The following is a 17,538-nucleotide window of genomic DNA, read 5'->3' as shown; positions in this document are numbered from 1 at the left end:
GTTTGGCAACTGCCCAATACTATGCGAAATTCGCAATAGAAATGTTAACATAAGTTGTTTCTGACCATCTTTATATAAATTTCTGATATAAGCTCTTAATTATCGAAAAAATTTATTGAAGAGTACTTCTACATAAAAAAACTCGGTTTCCGGCAGACGGCTTTTACTGCTGTACACAGTTTTTTTTTTTGTTGGACTAAACATCATATTGTAAAACTGTATCTTTTAAAACGCAATTTGAAAATAAAGTATTGAAGTATCGAATTGAACAATGATTAACACTCACTGTATTCGCCGAGGTAGGTGTTGCCGAGGTTTTCAATGTAATACAAATATTTTTTTGTAAAGCTTATACTCTTGCGTGACTCTTTATAAAGGAAGACATACAGTATGTCAAGAAAGTCTTTTGACATTGCCAAATATTTCAAATTCTAGAAATAATTGAAATATTAAATATTTTATTAAATTTTTAATTCTGTGTACGTATGTATACTTTGCAAAATACATAATAAAATATTTTTTTTTAAATTTCATTATATTTAATTTTGGAACAAAACATAATTTTTATCCCATTGTCAAAACACTTTTTTGACAAACTGTAGATGCTGCTAACGGAAATATAGATCTATATTTAAATAATAAGGTTGACATACATTTAACCAATTTCTGCTTCATTACTCTGTTTTTGCTATTTATCCTTAGTCGGTCGTCAGAATCATTCTTCGAGAGATGACTGATGTAGGATTATTTTCAATTTCAAAGAATAAAATTATAGCTGATCTTCATTCCACCCAAAATTGTTCGATCAACGGTTTAGAGGTGTGAGATAGTCATTTATCTAGTGAAAGAAACATCCTTTTCTCATCAATTTGGTTTGAATCCTGAAAGTCAAACTACAAACTTTCAACTCTGAAATGACAATATTTAAGCTCGTCACGAAGGGATAGCCCAGTTTGTTCTCATTATGCAAATCACTGTACTTTATAGTGTTTTTAATTACAAAATGTCATTTTTTAATAATGCTCGAAGATCTAGTATAGTGCATGAATTAGAAATAACTCGACAGCGAAAGCTAAACAAATACTTTCATATTACATTTGCAAAATATATTTTTTTATTATTTATTTTCGTATGTACATTAAAAATGTCATTGTTTAGTAGATGGTGTAGTAGGCGTTTTGAACCTTAGCGACCCAATCAATGTAATGTGAGACACGGGTGTAAATGGAAGGCATATTGGCCAAACCGCAAGGAATGTAACCCCAGGATACAATACCAATCAACTCGGAAGGAGCGCCTTCGTGTTCGACGACCAATGGACCACCAGAATCACCATTGCAAGCAGAAATGCTTTGTTGCAAAGAGTCAGAGCAGACGTTGGTCTCGTGGATTGGAGCGTTATCGGGCAACATTTCCTTGCAGGTATTCCATTCAACAATTTGAGTTTCGACAGTTTGCAAAGTCTTGGCAGCGGTAAGGATATAAGATTTGGGTTGACCCCATCCATACAAATGGGTTTCGCCAGAATGAATTTCTTCGGGAGCGGGCAATGCTGCAGGTTGTACCCAGGCATTGAAGTCGAAGGGTACCGAGACGTGCAATATAGCAATGTCGTAGGGTCCAACACCGCCATCGTAGTTCTCATGTACCTTGCCAAAATCAACTTCACGTGATTGGGTCTTCTCGTTGACATCGCTACGTACATGCAAACCAGCAATGACACCCATACCAACAGGTTCACTAATGCAATGAGCAGCAGTCAAGATCCAGTGTTTGGAAATGATGGTACCACCACAAATGTGGCTGTGTTTGGTGGTTCTGCTCAACGATACAATGTAAGGAGCGGCATGTTCTTGGGCATCTTCGCCCTTGATGATGTACCCTGTGGCAAAGCTAGGCATCAGCTTTTGGGCAATATCGCCAATGCTGCTGGCCTGAGCGCAGGCTACGAAAAGAGCAACTAGTACTAAAACCTTCATGTTGTTCACGAATACTGGTACTATTAGCCCACATGGGAGCTATTTATATTTGCAAAATACCAAAAATCTAACGAATGGATTAATCGACCATATTGATTTACACTGGTCAACACCACGAATCAATTGACCGAGGGGCTTATCGTTTTAGCCAAAGTTTAAAAATACCCACCATTGCTGAACTATGATAAACTCATGAATTATGGCAATTATCGCCTTATGATTTCACTATGCAAAATGGCTTTAATTGAAACAAAGATGTACTCGACTGGCAGTACGCAATAAATCTGCTATTGCCAAAAATAATCGCAGCGAAATGTTAATTTTGTTTTGTTATTTTTGATAAGGATTGTGCTTAGGGGACGTCATTTTCCCAAATAATGTAACCTCTAATTTTTCCAAATTCATTAGTATGGCTTTTCAAGGCTGGTTATATGTGCATTTTCAATTCATTAACATAGTACGGCGTCTATAAGGTTCTCAATAGGGGATCTTAAGAACCAAAATTATTTGTAAGTGACTTTTTCTCACATCAATGTTTCGACTTTGGCGGGGGAAAAGTGAAGTTTTGTAAAAAAAATTGTTAAGGCTAAGTCGACTATCGAAAACCTTTTTTCGGGAAGTTCCGTGTAGCTCACTTTGGGTTTAATGAATTATGTGAACTCATTTTGAGAAATTGGTGTGGAAATTCAGAGACGGCCGTCTATCTTGCATACTTTTCCTCTGTTGGTTAAGCTACTCTTGTAGTTTAGCCAAAGCATGGTTTTAAGCTGAAACCAAAACAACAATAAAACTTATATATGTGCGAAATCTTCTCACAAGCGGATTTTGGCAGAAATATACAAAAATTATATCAAATTTTTAATAGAGAAAGGTGGCTAACTGAATACAAAAAACCCACTTGTCGTTAGGTCAAAGATTTCATGTCTTTAAAATATGAATGCAAATTTGCTTAGCATAGAAGACGCATTTCTCTAATATAAAGTGTTTTTCCTTGTCAAAAAGTCGATTTGACTTAAAAATGGGCATTATAACATGAAAAAAAGGTTTGGGCTAAGGTCAATTTGACTTTAATAATTCACAAAAATTCTTTAAATTTAATGAAATTGTCTTTAAATTTGTTGTCTTTTTGCATCTTGACTACAAAGCAAAAAATCGTTCAAATATAGGACATGTTTTTTAACACTTTATTTTAAAGATGTTTGTTTACTTCAAACATAGCATAATTTCTACTGGAATTTAAGTCTTAATTTGGAAAATAAAGTTTTTTAAAGGACTTCGATAGCATACGAAGAAAAACAGCTGAAAAAGCGAAAAATTAAAAATTTCTTCCTAGAAGCAAGTACACAAAACCCAAATTTAAAAGAAAATTGTGTGTTAAAAGTATCCTTACTTGCATTCTCCGCTTCTTTGGCTCGGAATCAATATCCACATTTTTAAAGTAAAGACAAAATCATTGGAATCAGGCATGCTTTTTTTCGGTGCAGGTCTCAGAAATGAGGTACTAAAATCTACCTTAAGAAAAGTATAATAAAGTTGGTTACAAAAATAATAGCAACCTATTTTCTTCGATGGAAACTTGTCCTTAAATTTCTGAATGGGTTTAAACAAAATACAAATCTTTCAAAGGGTTTCTTGGGTTTGAAGTTAAAAACTTCAGATTTCACAATTCAGACAAAAAGTAAACATTTGAATATTTGAAAGAATATACTAATGTGGGCTAAAAATGTGTTGAAGTTTAAAAAATTTGAATTCAAATTCAGCGGGCTCTACATCTTGAGGTAGTTCATTTTTTTCTTCAGCTGGCAAGGGTTAATTAACACTGAGGAAAAGCATGTCCTGGTCCAAAGATTTTGTCTTTAGACAAATGATTTTGGTATTTATTCCGAGCCAAGGAAGCGGAGAATTCAAATAAGGATACATTGAAGACGCAGTTCACCCAGAAAAAAGTGACCCCTTCTCTATGTTAAAATGAACTCATTGTGAAGAAAGTTGAACTTCGTATAGCACCAAAGACATTTTTATTTATTTGAACGATATGATTTTAGTAGAAATTAGGTAGAATGCATTCCATATATTAGTTAACATTTTCCGATATTTTTGTAACACTATACTTCAGAATGAAAAAAATTAACTGAATTGAATTCGTATATGGAATTATTTTATTGAACTTTTTTAATTAATTTGGACAAATCTTACATGTTTGTGGTAAACCTTTTACTTCAAAATTAGAACTACTTAAATTCGTTTTTAAATACAATTTTATTTGTTTATATAGGCAATTTTTTCTTCAATAAAAGAAATGTTTTATTGATATATTTATTAAGAATCAACAGCATCAACTGGCCTTGAAATATTAGTTTATTATTCCACTATTTCCAATTTCCATGTAATGTTATCAACTGTAAAACGTATTTTTTCCTTCTTCTTCTTGTACCTTTAATTTCAATACCTACAAATATAAAAATTCATAAACCAATTTTTCCCAAAAGGTTAGCGTCACTGAATGTTACCTTATAATAAGATTCCAAAATGAAGACGAATGAAGGGGTTATTATTCTGTTGGTGTTTTTGTCTTTATACTCCATCTCGAACATTGATAGACTTATTGTTTGGTTATTTAAACAACGAAAAATTTCCTCACTAATTTAAAATAACTAATATTTTATATTATTTTTAACAATCTCTACGTATACCACGATTCCAACTTTAAAAACAACCCACGCGCAAACATATCGATCACATCGATGACAGGTATCGATTACAGGTAGACAACAGAAATATAGGAAAATTTCCTATATTGTAACAAGTGTGTTTCCTTAAGTTTTGAAAGGATTGAATACTTCTTAGCACGAATGAACTAAAATATGTTTCTATGCTAAGTGTTATTCGTATGTATGATAAGCTTTCTACACTGAAAAAACAGTGAACCCTTTTCCATTGCAAAATGAACTAAACTGTAGTAATATTGATCATGATTTAGCCCTTAAGATTTTTTTCAACTTGTCTAGTTTATAATTCTCTTAAATTTTAGTTCATCTATAACATTGTAGTTTAGTTCATTTTTATAACACCATAAGAGTTATATACCCCTACCAAGTTAAAAAGTCAGTATTATTTTGGTTTACTTGCTTATTTTGTGGGAAACCCGATAATAAAAATTGGTTAACAGACTCTTTAAAATGTCGACGACTAAACTATTTTTAAATCAATCATTCCACAGTACAGAGAAATTAAATAATTAAAGGAACAACAAACCGTTTTACTATTATGAAAATTTTTATACATTAAAATTAAACTTTCTTTAAGCAAAAGTACTTTATTATAAATACTTATGATGAAAGTTCTTAATACAATGTTTTTTGTGAATAAAAATTATGACCACGTGGAACAGAGAGTAGTTCATTTGAACCCGCTGTTTGGACATTTTGACTTATCCTTTTTTTATTCATCGTAGGTAATTATTTCACATATCTTGCTGGAAAAAAATGGAAACAATAATGAAAATTGTTAAAAATTAACACCATGTTATGAAATATAATTTTTAATTCTTCATTTTAGCTTGTAACTTACCATATTTGGGGGCATTTTATCACATGGTTTAAGGAATTCAACTTTCCTTTGGAAAACGTATCTCATAAAATTTGTACCTGAAACAATTAGAGAAATAATGAAGTATTCTAAATAAACTCATAAAACTGTGTTGTTATCGTTGTGAAGGATATAATAAGATAAATATTCTAGTTGAAAGAAATCCAAAGTTTTAATATAAAACTTACCAATTCTCTATTAAATTGTACGCTGAGGGGAAATATAATAAGTTGTCCAAATTTATTTGGGTTACTCTGAAATTAAATATTTATTTTTTACATTAAATAAAATTATTAAATAGGTTTTCAAAAAATCTAAAGAAAAAAATAATAATATCCTTAAAAAAACAAATATTCTTGATAGCCCTAGACAGTCATCATTCGTCAAAATGACGACACGTAATTTAATTTTCGATTTAAAATGCATTTTAGTCTATTGGGAAATGGTAAATTTAAGTTATACTAATTCGACCGTTTTATGAATTTTTGTTTTATACTACGTAAAACCAAATTGAATAAGAAAAAAATTCAAGTTTGGTTCACTTTTTCGCTCACGATGAAAATTATAGCGTCTTGAAATCAGCCGTAGTCAAAATGACGAAGGATGACGTTAATGTACAAAAAATAAGGATGACTGTCGAGGGTTAAAAGAAACTTAAAGAATCCTTACCAATTCACTATTAAATTACAGGCAAAGGAGTACTAAAAATTTGTCCAAATTTTTAAGGGGTTATTCTGAAATTAAATATTTGTTTTTACATTAAAAATGTTATATTGGTTTCCAAAAAATTTGATTGAAGAAATACTAAAATAAGCTATTAAAAACCTGTAATTTTGATGATAAAAAGGTCACAAAAACGTAAATATTCTAGATGAAATAAAGCCAATTTCTAAAAGAAAACTTACCAATTCTCTATTTTTTAAATTTGTTCGAATCCATCTGGAGTTGCTCTGAAATTAAATGTTGTTTTTAAAATTTGCAAAATTTTCGTGAAAGAAAAACATTAAACTGGTTTCCAAAAAAATAATTAACAAATAATAATATAAAAAATATTCTTTTTAAAAGAAAGCCATTTAAAAAATATATACTTACCAATTTATGACTAAACTATACGCTGAGATATAACAAACGTTTTCCAAATTCATCTGGAATTGAATATTAATTTTTTATATTGAATAATAAAAATTTCAATACACTTTTAATTTCAACATACATATTTTCCTAAATATTCTTAATAACTTTTTTCTAAACTACCAATAAAATATTAATAACTTGCATCTAAAAGGTTTAATAAACAAACACCAATATATGTCTCAAAAATCCAAAATATTCCATGCCTTTATATTCCCTTGTTGCATATCTGATTAAAAGATGCAACAGCCCACGCCAACGCCAACTATACAACTGAAGCATGCCAAACAAAACCAAGCAAAGCCAAAACATTCCTACAACAACAAAAACACATGTGCCTTTATTGAAAACAACACCTCATCCAGCCAAAAACCATCAACGAATAACAAACACACACGCACACACAAACCTCTAAATGAACAAAAATAAAAACAATCCCACGCTCATGTATACACAACAAAACTGAAGTAACATCATCTTTACATTAATCACATTCCACTATTCCGATAAAGATCTCTGTACTATGCATTAGTTCATCGCATCTGCTGACAATTTACTCTAAGAATAATATTCGTAAAGGCACACCAGTTTATGAACGATGAAACGTTTAACTTAAAATTTGCAAAATTTTCATGAAATGTTATCTACCATTTTTGACGAAAATGTCTATAAATTTAATTATATGTGAACTAAAAATATTTCATTGGGTAATTTTTTACCAACAATTATTAACTATAGGAATTGTCAGTAAGAAATTGCTATCCACTTTCAAGTTCATTTTTCGTAAAAAAATATTTTCTCATACAAAAAAATCTTATAGTAAATTGCACTTATTATTTAGAAAATACTTTACATTTCACAAGTAGTTTTATAGCATGACAAACGAATTTTTAACTACCAGTTAAGAAATTTTTTAAGGAAATTTCCATCGTATTTTGTAGGCCATGAACTAAACGTTTGCTACTTAGAATTTGTAAAATTTCCTTTCGAGTAGTTAATTTTCGTTGAAAATACGAAAAATGAACTAAAATTCTGGAAAATTCTTGTAATAAATTATTGTAAAAATCTTCTTAAATTTACGAGACACTTTGTTTTCTGTGTATAATAAAGGAAGTCGGAATTATAATTTTCTAAGAAATTTTACTAAATTTGAGGAAACTTGGGTTTAGTTGTTTATTTCTACGAATGTTTTGTTATCAGTGAATTTTCTTGTTTAGTAGTAAATTCTTATACCCCACGAAGAAAACAGTATTTGTAAATTTCCATGCCTTATTCTGCTTTCAGTTTAGGATTGATTACTAAAACAAGCAATTTTAATATTTCACACAAAAATTTCACTTTATGGAAATAATTCGCGTACTTGATGCTAGCAAACATATTTTTTCCTAGTTTCGTTCATGTAAAGATACCAATTTTTAAATTGAATCACTTAATTATCAGCAAAAAAAATCATATTAGATAAATGCGTCTTCTACACACAAAAAAATTGTTTTCTTATTCAATCACGAAATTAATTGGTCCAATTAATTTTTTTAATTGAAATGTCTTCAATCACAGAAATGATAGTATCAATTAAAAAATTAATTGAAGGTCAATTAAAAAATTAATTGATACTATTAGTTGTTGTGATTGATTTTTGCTTCAATTAAAAATTTTGTTGATTTAATTAAATTTTTAATTGAATATTTTTTCAAACTCAATTAAAATTTTAATTGGAAAATTTTTCGTGAATTTTTCTGTGTATGCTAAGCAAAAACCGCATTCGTATTTTAAGGTCAAGCTAGAGCTAGATTTCATGTCATTGTCACTATCAATAATTTGCTCACACTTTTTTCAAGTTTTTTGTCAATTGAAATCCGAAATACTGAAATATCATCACGTCCGAAGAATTAACACGACATCTATGGGATAGATGCCTAAAAAGATTACTTCCGTCCCATGACAAGTCCATGTAAAATTCATTGCTTCTTATCTGATTTTGCACCTCTTCCTGATCCATATTTCATAGCTGGAAGAAAATTTACATACATGTATTTTTATCGTGAGGGGATAATTTCGAAGAAATAATCACGATTCTTCATTTTACACAATGAATTGAACCTTATGGCGTTTTCTTTTCTAAAAAAAGTGCTTTGCCTTCATTTTGTCTGTACACAATGCGCATTTTTTAAATGTTACCAGCAACCTAAAAAAATGCTATCATTTCAGCGGGCAGAAAAGAATTCAAAGAAGGAAACAGGGCAATCGCAGCACTCTCGTTTGTGGGCAGTGCTGAAAATGCTCGCAGTTTGCCTCTATACGTGGCGCTATTTTCACAACAGAATTCGAAGCCTTTTCGCACTATTGCCTGTTTTTTAAGAAAAGAACCTAAAAACTAAATTTTTCGGGCAAAACGCAAAAAAAGTGCGCATTTTTTCCAAGAAAAGAAAACGGCATTACTCTTTGCGCACCGTTGTATATTTTTGCAGAAGATTTGTTCGTCTGTCGAGTTCGTTTACAATTTTAAGAGTTTCCTATCGTTTTATAAAGTCAACCTCGGGGCAAACAAATATCTCTCAGAAAACCCTTTTTGGTCACAAAAATAAGAAAACAAAAACTAACATTGAAATTGGCTCTCTAGTGTAGTTGCTAGATGTAGCAAAGGACCATAACATCGAATATTGATGCGTATAATGGAAAAGCCTTTAGGCTTCATGTGATACACACAACAGTTGTTCTTCGTACCATAGCTTGCTTACTTCCAAGGCCACGTTGTTGTTGTGTTGTTAGAATGTTGCTGCATTCTACTCTTTATTAGCGATAGTTATGTGGATGTGTGTGTGTGTGCGTGTTTGCCTGTGGGTATATGTGAATATGCATTCTCTACTCATATCCGTAATAGACAACTGAGGAATTATATTCGCATACATTTCAATGGCGTGGAATCAATACAAAAGTTCATCATTGTTGCAAAAGCAACAAACTATAGACGCGATGAATAACTCTTTATGCCAAGGACAACAGAAGGTCACCCTCACCGTATATGTTTGGTGGTGGTGGTGTGTGTGTGTATGTGTTGAAATTTCAACTTATTTGTATTGGGTCAAAACATAATGGGGAGGAGAGGATAATGGCATTGTTTCAAGTAAAGCTTCTGTTACGCATTTCGCGCTCTGTTGAATGCTTACCTGAATGGTTGGCTGGTTGACACTGATAATTTATAGGACACAGCACGAATGGTGAAACCTTTCCGTTTTTTGCTTTTTAACCAGAAAATGGAGAAATAAAACTACTCAAGAAAATATTATTTGCTGGACTACGGTTGTGGACATGTTGACAAGTTTACTTTAAAATGCCTGTAAAAGCTTCACATTAATGCGATTTTGGTTGAAAAAATTTTATCCGAATATAAATTCACATATCGAAATATTTACAAAAATCCTAGAGGCTGTCGTAAAAGAAAGAAATATATATCACATTAACCCCCATTTTCATGTAAAGCAAAGGCGTCAATTAGTAACTTAACTGCAAACATTTTTTCAGTTAAAATGTACTCGCAAATTTACTTTTTGACAGTTAACGTCTAACAAAGGTACGTGTAAATAGTGGTATGAGGAAAAAACAAATGTCGAAGCCTTGGACTCACTTCCACCTATTTGATCTTTTTTAAACTAACCATTAATTTCAGTGCGGTCAAAATTTTAGTTTGCCAAGCCACAAAGTTTTCCATGGCAAAATTTTAGTAAACATTCCTGTATCATCAAGTTGCAATGTTAACTCAACTTAATTGAGTCATCCTTCGGTTATTCTGAACTTCGTGCAATTAAGCGTTAAAAGTTATTTAACCGTAGCGGTAAATTCCTCTCTGCTTTTCCAACCTTCCCTCGGTACTAATCCTCTTTTTACCTGTGTTGTAGTTGAGCAGAAACTGTCCGAATTTTTCGGACAGTCGAAGGCTGTTGAAATCGTCATATATCAGTATAAAAATGTATAAAACGTTCTAAAAGTCAGAAGTTTGTACAAAAATTATTTAATTTTAATTTCTTTTAAAAAATATTTAATAATTTTAATGTTTGGAACCAGAGTCTTGAAAAACGTTTGAATTCATTTGGTTTTCAAATGGTACTCTTCAATCTTTGTTGGATATAAGGATATCTCATGACTATACACAGAAAAAAAGCTGTTGTAAAACTGATGCTAAAAAAAAATATTGCAAAAAATTTATTTTGTTTTAGTTTATTTTTAAAATTTTGTAAGACATTTTCCCCAGCCCAACGATTTTTTCTTTATTCCAAGTATGTCTCAAAAATTGTATAAACTAAATGGCAGTAAAATGTCAATGATATACAAATTAGTTGAATTCTAACTAAAACATAAGAAGTTTTTCGTACACTTCTCAAAAATAGTAAGAATGAACTACAGCGCGGTTAAAATGGGAATGATCTGGCACCTAAGATTTTTTCTTTATTTTTAGTTCATTTTTTCTTTTCGAGAAAGATGAATTTCGCAAATGGTAATTAAAAATCCAAAAATGTCGGAAAATGTTCGTTAATTTAATGAATCTCAAAATTTAGAATGCAATTCAGTTTAATTTTCGCGCGTGATAGTTCATCTTTCCCATAATGCAGTTTACTTTTTTTCTGTGTATGCTCATTTAAAAAGGAAAGTTCAAACTTACTCGTAAACCGTGGACAAGAAAAACTCATGCACTGAAAAAAAGCATACCCGGTTCCAAAGATTTTGTCTTTACTTTAAAAAATTTGGTATTGATTCCGAGCCAAAGAAGCGGAGAATACAAGTAAGGATAGTTTTAAGACACAATTCTCTTTTAAAATTGGGTTTTGTGTACTTGCTTCTAGGAAGCAAATTTTAATTTTTCGCTTTTTCAGCTTTTTTTCTTCATATGCTATCAAAGTCCTTTAAAAACAAGTTAACGACGACTTTATTTTCCAAATTAAGACTCGACATCCAGTAGAAATTATGCTATGTTTCAAGTAAAAAACGTCTTTAAAATAAAGTGTTGAAAAACATGTCCTATATTTGAACGATTTTTTGCTTTGTAGTCAAGATGCAAAAAGACAACAAATGTAAAGACAATTTCATTAAATTTAAAGATTTTTTCTAAATTATTAAAGTCAAGTTGACCTTAGCCCAAACATTTTTTCTTTCATGTTATGATATCAAGTTTTAAATCAAATCACTTAATTATAAGGACAATACGACTTCATTGAAAAGTTTATCGACCTTTGGTCAAGGAAAAAAACTTTATACTAGAGAAATGCGTCTTCTATGCTAAGCAAAATTTGCATTCGTATTTTAAAGACGTGAAATCTTTGACCTCACGACAATATTTTTTCAGTGCGGCTTAATATAAACTTTTGTACACTCTGCGTGTAGGTGGTCAGAGCAATAACATGCACATGCATGCAGAGATGGTCTGTATCAAACTTTTTAAGGTTTGTGACTGTCGCAAAGCTGTAAACGTCACATACACGTCGTAAATGTAGAAAAAGTATCAAACGTCGCAAACCCAAAATACTTCAATCCCTCAAACTATGCAGCGACTGATATCCAAGATAATGATATGTACGAAGAAGTTTCAATTGTCAGGAATGTTCATATTAACAAGTCAAAATTACTATGAACTACTCTATGCAGTAAACGTGACGGTCGGTACTCGCTTCTAATTAACCTTTCACAAATTTCTGCAGAAACTGGAAGGAAGGGAATCTACTTAAGTCTTGCATAAGTGAATTTTATAAAATCACTTTTTGGCTTATTCCATACTAATTAAAAATTGTAGCTAGTCATTCGCTGATGCAACTAAAGCTTGGAAAGACATTATGGACCACGAAAACCAAGAGTATTTTCAAGTTGCGAATAAGAGATGTAATTTGAATAAATACAATATAAAGCATTTTTTTGCATACCTTTTATCGGTAAGCCTAACTAAATTAAATTAAGAAATATTCACAATTTTTTTAATTCAAAATTAGGTTTTCTACATCAGGTTTACGACTTTTGCGACAGACGTATTATACCGTCGTAAACGTATGTCGTAAAAGTCACAGTTTGCGACAGGCCAACATAGCATACATGAGCTTACAATAAATGTTGGCTCTAGACCACATTGGTTTAATAGGGTCATATCATCTGTATTATCGACAGGATCACTTTCACATTTGGCTCAACGCATTCCTTCGAGGTACACTTTGGACTTAAGTACCTCCAGTCAGTGGTCCCAATGTCCACAAGTATGATAATGACAATGAAATATTATGTCCATTGATTTTCAAATCTGCTTAAATTACCTTTGCAGAACGACTTTCGTTCTTTCTAACTTTTTTTTTGCCTTTGCGATAAAATACAAAAATTTAAAGATTATCCAGGGAGTCGTAAATCATAACTGAATTTAGTAAAAATACGTACTTGTTCTAATCAAAAAATAAGTATTTTTGGTGGGTTTACGATGTGTTTAACGTATAGTAAAATATGTCATAAATGTGCGTCAAATAAATCGCAGTTTTTGACAGACCGTCTCTGGACAGTAGATAATGATGCACTCAGTGCATAGAATGTGCGTTGACTAGGAGATATACTCCACGATACTTAAGATAACATATTTTACACTCAAACAAAGTAAACCCACCCAACAAAGAAAATGACAAAAATATATATTTTTTTTTATTATATAAATATTAACATAATATAATAATTTTTCCAATTGTTAAAAAAATCACCACTACTGTGGTACAGGGTATAATAAGTTGCATTTGTATGTAACGCCAAGAAGAAAAAGTCTGAGGCCCATCGTTTAGTATACCGATCGCCTTAGAATTAAATGCTGAGTCGATTTATCGATGTCTGTCCGTCCGTCTGTCTGTATATGTAATTTTGTGTGCAAAGTACAGCTCGCAGTTTAAGTCCGATCGTCCTCAAATTTGGCACAGAGATTTATATTGGTTCAAAGACAATCGCTATTGATTTTGAAAAAAATCGGTTCAGATTTAGATATAGCTGGGGAGCCACCGTGGTGCAATGGTTAGCATGCCCGCCTTGCACACACAAGGTCGTGGGTTCGATTCCTGCTACGACCGAACACCAAAACGTTTTTCAGGGGTGGATTATCCCACCTCAGTAATGCTGGTGACATTTCTGAGGGTTTCAAAGCTTCTCCAAGTGGTTTCACTGCAATGTGGAACGCCGTTCGGACTCGGCTATAAAAAGGAGGTCCCTTGTCATTGAGCTTCACATGGAATCGGGCAGCACTCAGTGATAAGAGAGAAGTTCACCACTGTGGTATCACAATGGACTGAATAGTCTATGTGAGCCTGATACATCGGGATGCCACATAATCTAACCTAACCTAACCTAGATATAGCTGCCATATATATTTATCACCGATCTGGTCATAATTGACGTATTTATTAACGTATTTTCTCAAAATTTCGGGCAGCCAAATATTTTAGGGCTTTCGTAAGATATGCAAAATACCAGCCAAATCGGTTCAGATTTATATATATCTTTCGTCCGATTTCGACTAATATGACCTCAAAAGCCAGAGTTTTACCCTGATTTGCTTCAAATTTTGCACAAGGAGTACGTTGAAGAGTATGATTCAGTGTGCTAAATTTGGTTAAAATCAGTTCAGATTTAGATATAGCTACCATATATATCTTTCGCCCGATTTAGACTCATATGGCCTCAAAACCCAGAGGTTTGCCCTGATTTGCTTCAAATTTTGCACAACGAGTACGTTTAATAGTATCGTTAAGCGTGCCAAATTTGGTTCAAATCGGTTCAGATTTTGATATAGCTCTCATATATATCTTTCGTCCGATTTGCACTTATATGGCTTCAAAAGCCAGAGTTTTGCCCGGAGTTGCTTCAAATTTTGCATAAGGAGTATGTTTAATAGTATCGTTAAGTTGCCAAATTTGGTTGAAATCGGTTCAGATTTAGATATAGCTCTCATATATATCTTTCGCCCGATTTACACCCATATGACCACGGAGGCCAAAATTCGGCCAGGCCATTTACGTTTTTTGCTGAGATAGCAGGATTATTATTCTAACTATGCATGTCAAATTTGGTCAAAATCGGTTCATATTTAGATATAGGTCCCATATATATGTACGCCAGAGTAGGGGAAATATGGTAGAATGTTTCATATTTTAGACCCATTTTCAATGGGAGTTTAATCCAATTGACTCGATAGTTTCCACAGAGAATACATTTAATATGCTATTTAAGTGTGTCATCTTGATCTAATATGGCCAAAATACCCACATTTTACACAAAATTCTGTGATGATTTCCCCATATCGTAGTCATATTCTACACACTGTAATGCCAAACTTTCCACAGAATGGTCGAATTTTAAATAAAGCACCGACTTGTGGAAATATTGCCCGAATTGGCCAAATAATATATCACAACCCACATATCTTGGCGATATTTAACCAATATCCTTGTAAAATCGCCACTTCTGAGTAGCAAAAATTGTAAATATTACTCAAATTGTCCTATATCTCGAATACATATGTATCGCACGATAAATCATAAATGCTCTTTTGTACAATTGCATCAAAATTGCTCTAGCTTTATATTTCCCATATTTTTGTACTAACATTGTGTTTCATCCCAGAGTGTTGGCCGATTTAATTCTAGCGACTTTGTGGAAGTACAAAAAATTGTCTCCAAATCGTTTCAGATATAAATATTTGTATATGGGAATATATACCTTAAGATATAAATATTTATACATGGGAATATAAACATTTATAATAACTCCCAACAAGTTGGAAGGAGTTGAGATGGTTACACAAATTTTGGTCTACATTGTGGTTAAGGGTATAATATAGTCGGCCCCGCCCGACTTTAGACTTTACTTACTTGTTTTAATATAAAAATTGTTAAAACTATCTTCTTTCATTTCTATGCCAGCGTATGGAAAGCATTTTGCCCTCTCCACATTTGAAATGTAGCTACGCCTATGACAGTATCTTCTAGATAAGCCCTTGATGTGTTATATGGGTATAACCATAAATTTATTATATTCAATATGCGATAATTTTCCATTCTAATCATAGCGGCTGTTGTTTTTTGCCTTGGGCCAAATTGTGAGAGAGAAAAGAACAGCAAAAGTCAATTCCTGGAAGAGCTTTCGTTCTGTGGCCATATTTCTTCTCTTAAGTTTGAATGGAGAAAAACAAAAAAATAGATTGGCGGAAGCTATAAAACGTCCACTGGTGATAAAATTACGTTCACAGTTTCTTTTCGACTGTAAAGCGTGAGAGTAAAGATGAAAGTATTCGCCTTAGTTGTTCTCTTTGCCGCAGTGGCATGTGCCACTCCATCACTCAGTAATTTGGCTAAGCTGATGCAAGACCGTTTGACTGGTCCTGCCGTTGACGTGGATCCCTTCATCGTTGGTGGTGAGGATGCTGGTGAAAATGCCGCCCCCTATTTGGTTTCGTTGAGTGTTTCTGATGTCGCCTATGCCCACACTTGTGGTGGTGTCATCATTGACAAAGAATGGATTTTGACTGCGGCCCATTGCGTTGCTGACTTGGAAAAAATGGCCGGCAAAGTTGTTGGTATGCCAGTCTATGCTGGTCTAACCGATCGCAGCAGCACCGACAAGGCTCAAGTCCGCTACATCGACTTTGCCTTCAACCACAAGCAATTCACCGGTGTTGAAGGATCCGATGACATTGCCTTGTTGCATGTCAGTGCTGCCTTCGAATTCAATGCATCTGTTAGATCCGCTGCTTTGCCCTATAAACAAGAACATTACGACGGCGAAGCTTCCGCCAACTACGGCTGGGGTTTGGACGACACTGAAGCCACATTGTACGTCAAGAACCTAAAAGTAGGCAAAGCCGATATCATGACCAGTGATGAATGCAAGGAAGCCCTTCCCTCCGATGCCCCTGTGAGTTCCAAACAAATCTGTGTAAAAGTTGCTGCCTGCTATGGTGATGGTGGTTCCCCATTGGTAGTAGAGCGCGAAGGTGGCATTGCCGAATTGGCTGGCATCACTTCCTTTGGCTACTTACCCTGTGGCTACAGTGACCGTCCCACTGTTTACACTGCAGTTTCGGAATACATCGACTGGATTGTCCAAGTCCAATGGGCCTATTATGTCCTCCACTAATCCAATCTATGCAAATAAATTAATCATAGCATGAAATCCCCAAAACAAATTAAATGCAATCTTATCTCTGGTGGTTATTTTCCTTTTGACAATTCCCAGATTTATGGGGCTCCGTTAATTAATTTACCACTGCCAAGTTAGCGAGTGCGTGAATTGCTGGTGATGGTTCTTTTGGGCTACAGTAGAAACTATTGGAATTTATTATACCTCGATAAGGAGTTATTATTATTTATGAAATCTGGGAGTTTATTGACCATATCTAACGATAGTGTTGTCATATCAACAAAGAAAACTTCCTAAATTGTATTGTTGTTTTATTTCTTTTTTGACTGAGCAGAGAGGGGTTTTATTGCTGCTGCATAGCACAAGCATTGTAAATTTTAAGGAATGCGCAAAGACCCAATTCATGGTCATCTTAGATTGTCCAACAACATTGGGAAGTCATTTGTATGTAGGAACAACGTTTTATCAACACGGCTGAGGGCTTTTCTGCTTTTCGTACAATGGAAAGCAGAATAAATATGTTCACATTTCACAAATAGTTTATTTAGTAAATATGAATTATAAATGACAATCTAATTTGGAATTGAGACTGTTGTTGCAGCAATGGGTACATGGGCATATTTCTTATAGAAGTATTCAAAATTATCCTGAGAATGTTTTGGTGCTTTATGTGAAAAGAACAGAGCTGTCATTCTGAGAA

At 33.0% G+C, this 17,538-nt stretch overlaps 3 protein-coding genes and 1 long non-coding RNA gene across 12 annotated transcripts in view; 2 read left to right on the top strand and 2 right to left on the bottom strand.

Moving 5' to 3' along the window:
• Positions 1-17,538, top strand: part of Plc21C (Phospholipase C at 21C) — a 109,535-nt gene that overhangs the window by 65,072 nt on the left and 26,925 nt on the right. The gene's annotated exons all lie outside the window — the stretch shown is intronic.
• On the bottom strand, positions 1,085-1,989 carry LOC142227423 (lectizyme). The gene has a single exon (XM_075297967.1). The coding sequence runs from the start codon at positions 1,977-1,979 to the stop codon at positions 1,155-1,157; it is 825 nt and encodes a 274-aa protein (XP_075154082.1). The 5' UTR covers positions 1,980-1,989; the 3' UTR covers positions 1,085-1,154.
• On the bottom strand, positions 5,550-6,712 carry LOC142225397 (uncharacterized). The gene is made up of 5 exons (XR_012719261.1): positions 6,660-6,712; positions 6,473-6,517; positions 6,237-6,301; positions 5,756-5,821; positions 5,550-5,626 (listed from the first exon to the last, which is right to left on the bottom strand). It is a non-coding gene; the product is annotated as an uncharacterized LOC142225397 (long non-coding RNA).
• On the top strand, positions 15,939-16,889 carry LOC142227422 (lectizyme). The gene has a single exon (XM_075297966.1). It carries the CDS (start codon positions 15,981-15,983, stop codon positions 16,833-16,835), a length of 855 nt encoding a protein of 284 aa, XP_075154081.1. The 5' UTR covers positions 15,939-15,980; the 3' UTR covers positions 16,836-16,889.

The sequence above is a fragment of the Haematobia irritans genome, chromosome 2, assembly GCF_050003625.1.
Source record: "Haematobia irritans isolate KBUSLIRL chromosome 2, ASM5000362v1, whole genome shotgun sequence".
NCBI lineage: Eukaryota > Metazoa > Arthropoda > Insecta > Diptera > Muscidae > Haematobia > Haematobia irritans.
The sequence above is the reverse complement of the archived record's forward strand: the minus strand, read 5'-3'. Positions and strand labels throughout refer to the sequence as shown.

Excerpts from the sequence above, each read along its gene's own strand:
- LOC142227423 (XM_075297967.1), bottom strand. The coding sequence starts at position 1,979 with ATGAAGGTTTTAGTACTAGTTGCTCTTTTCGTAGCCTGCGCTCAGGCC.
- LOC142227422 (XM_075297966.1), top strand. The coding sequence starts at position 15,981 with ATGAAAGTATTCGCCTTAGTTGTTCTCTTTGCCGCAGTGGCATGTGCC.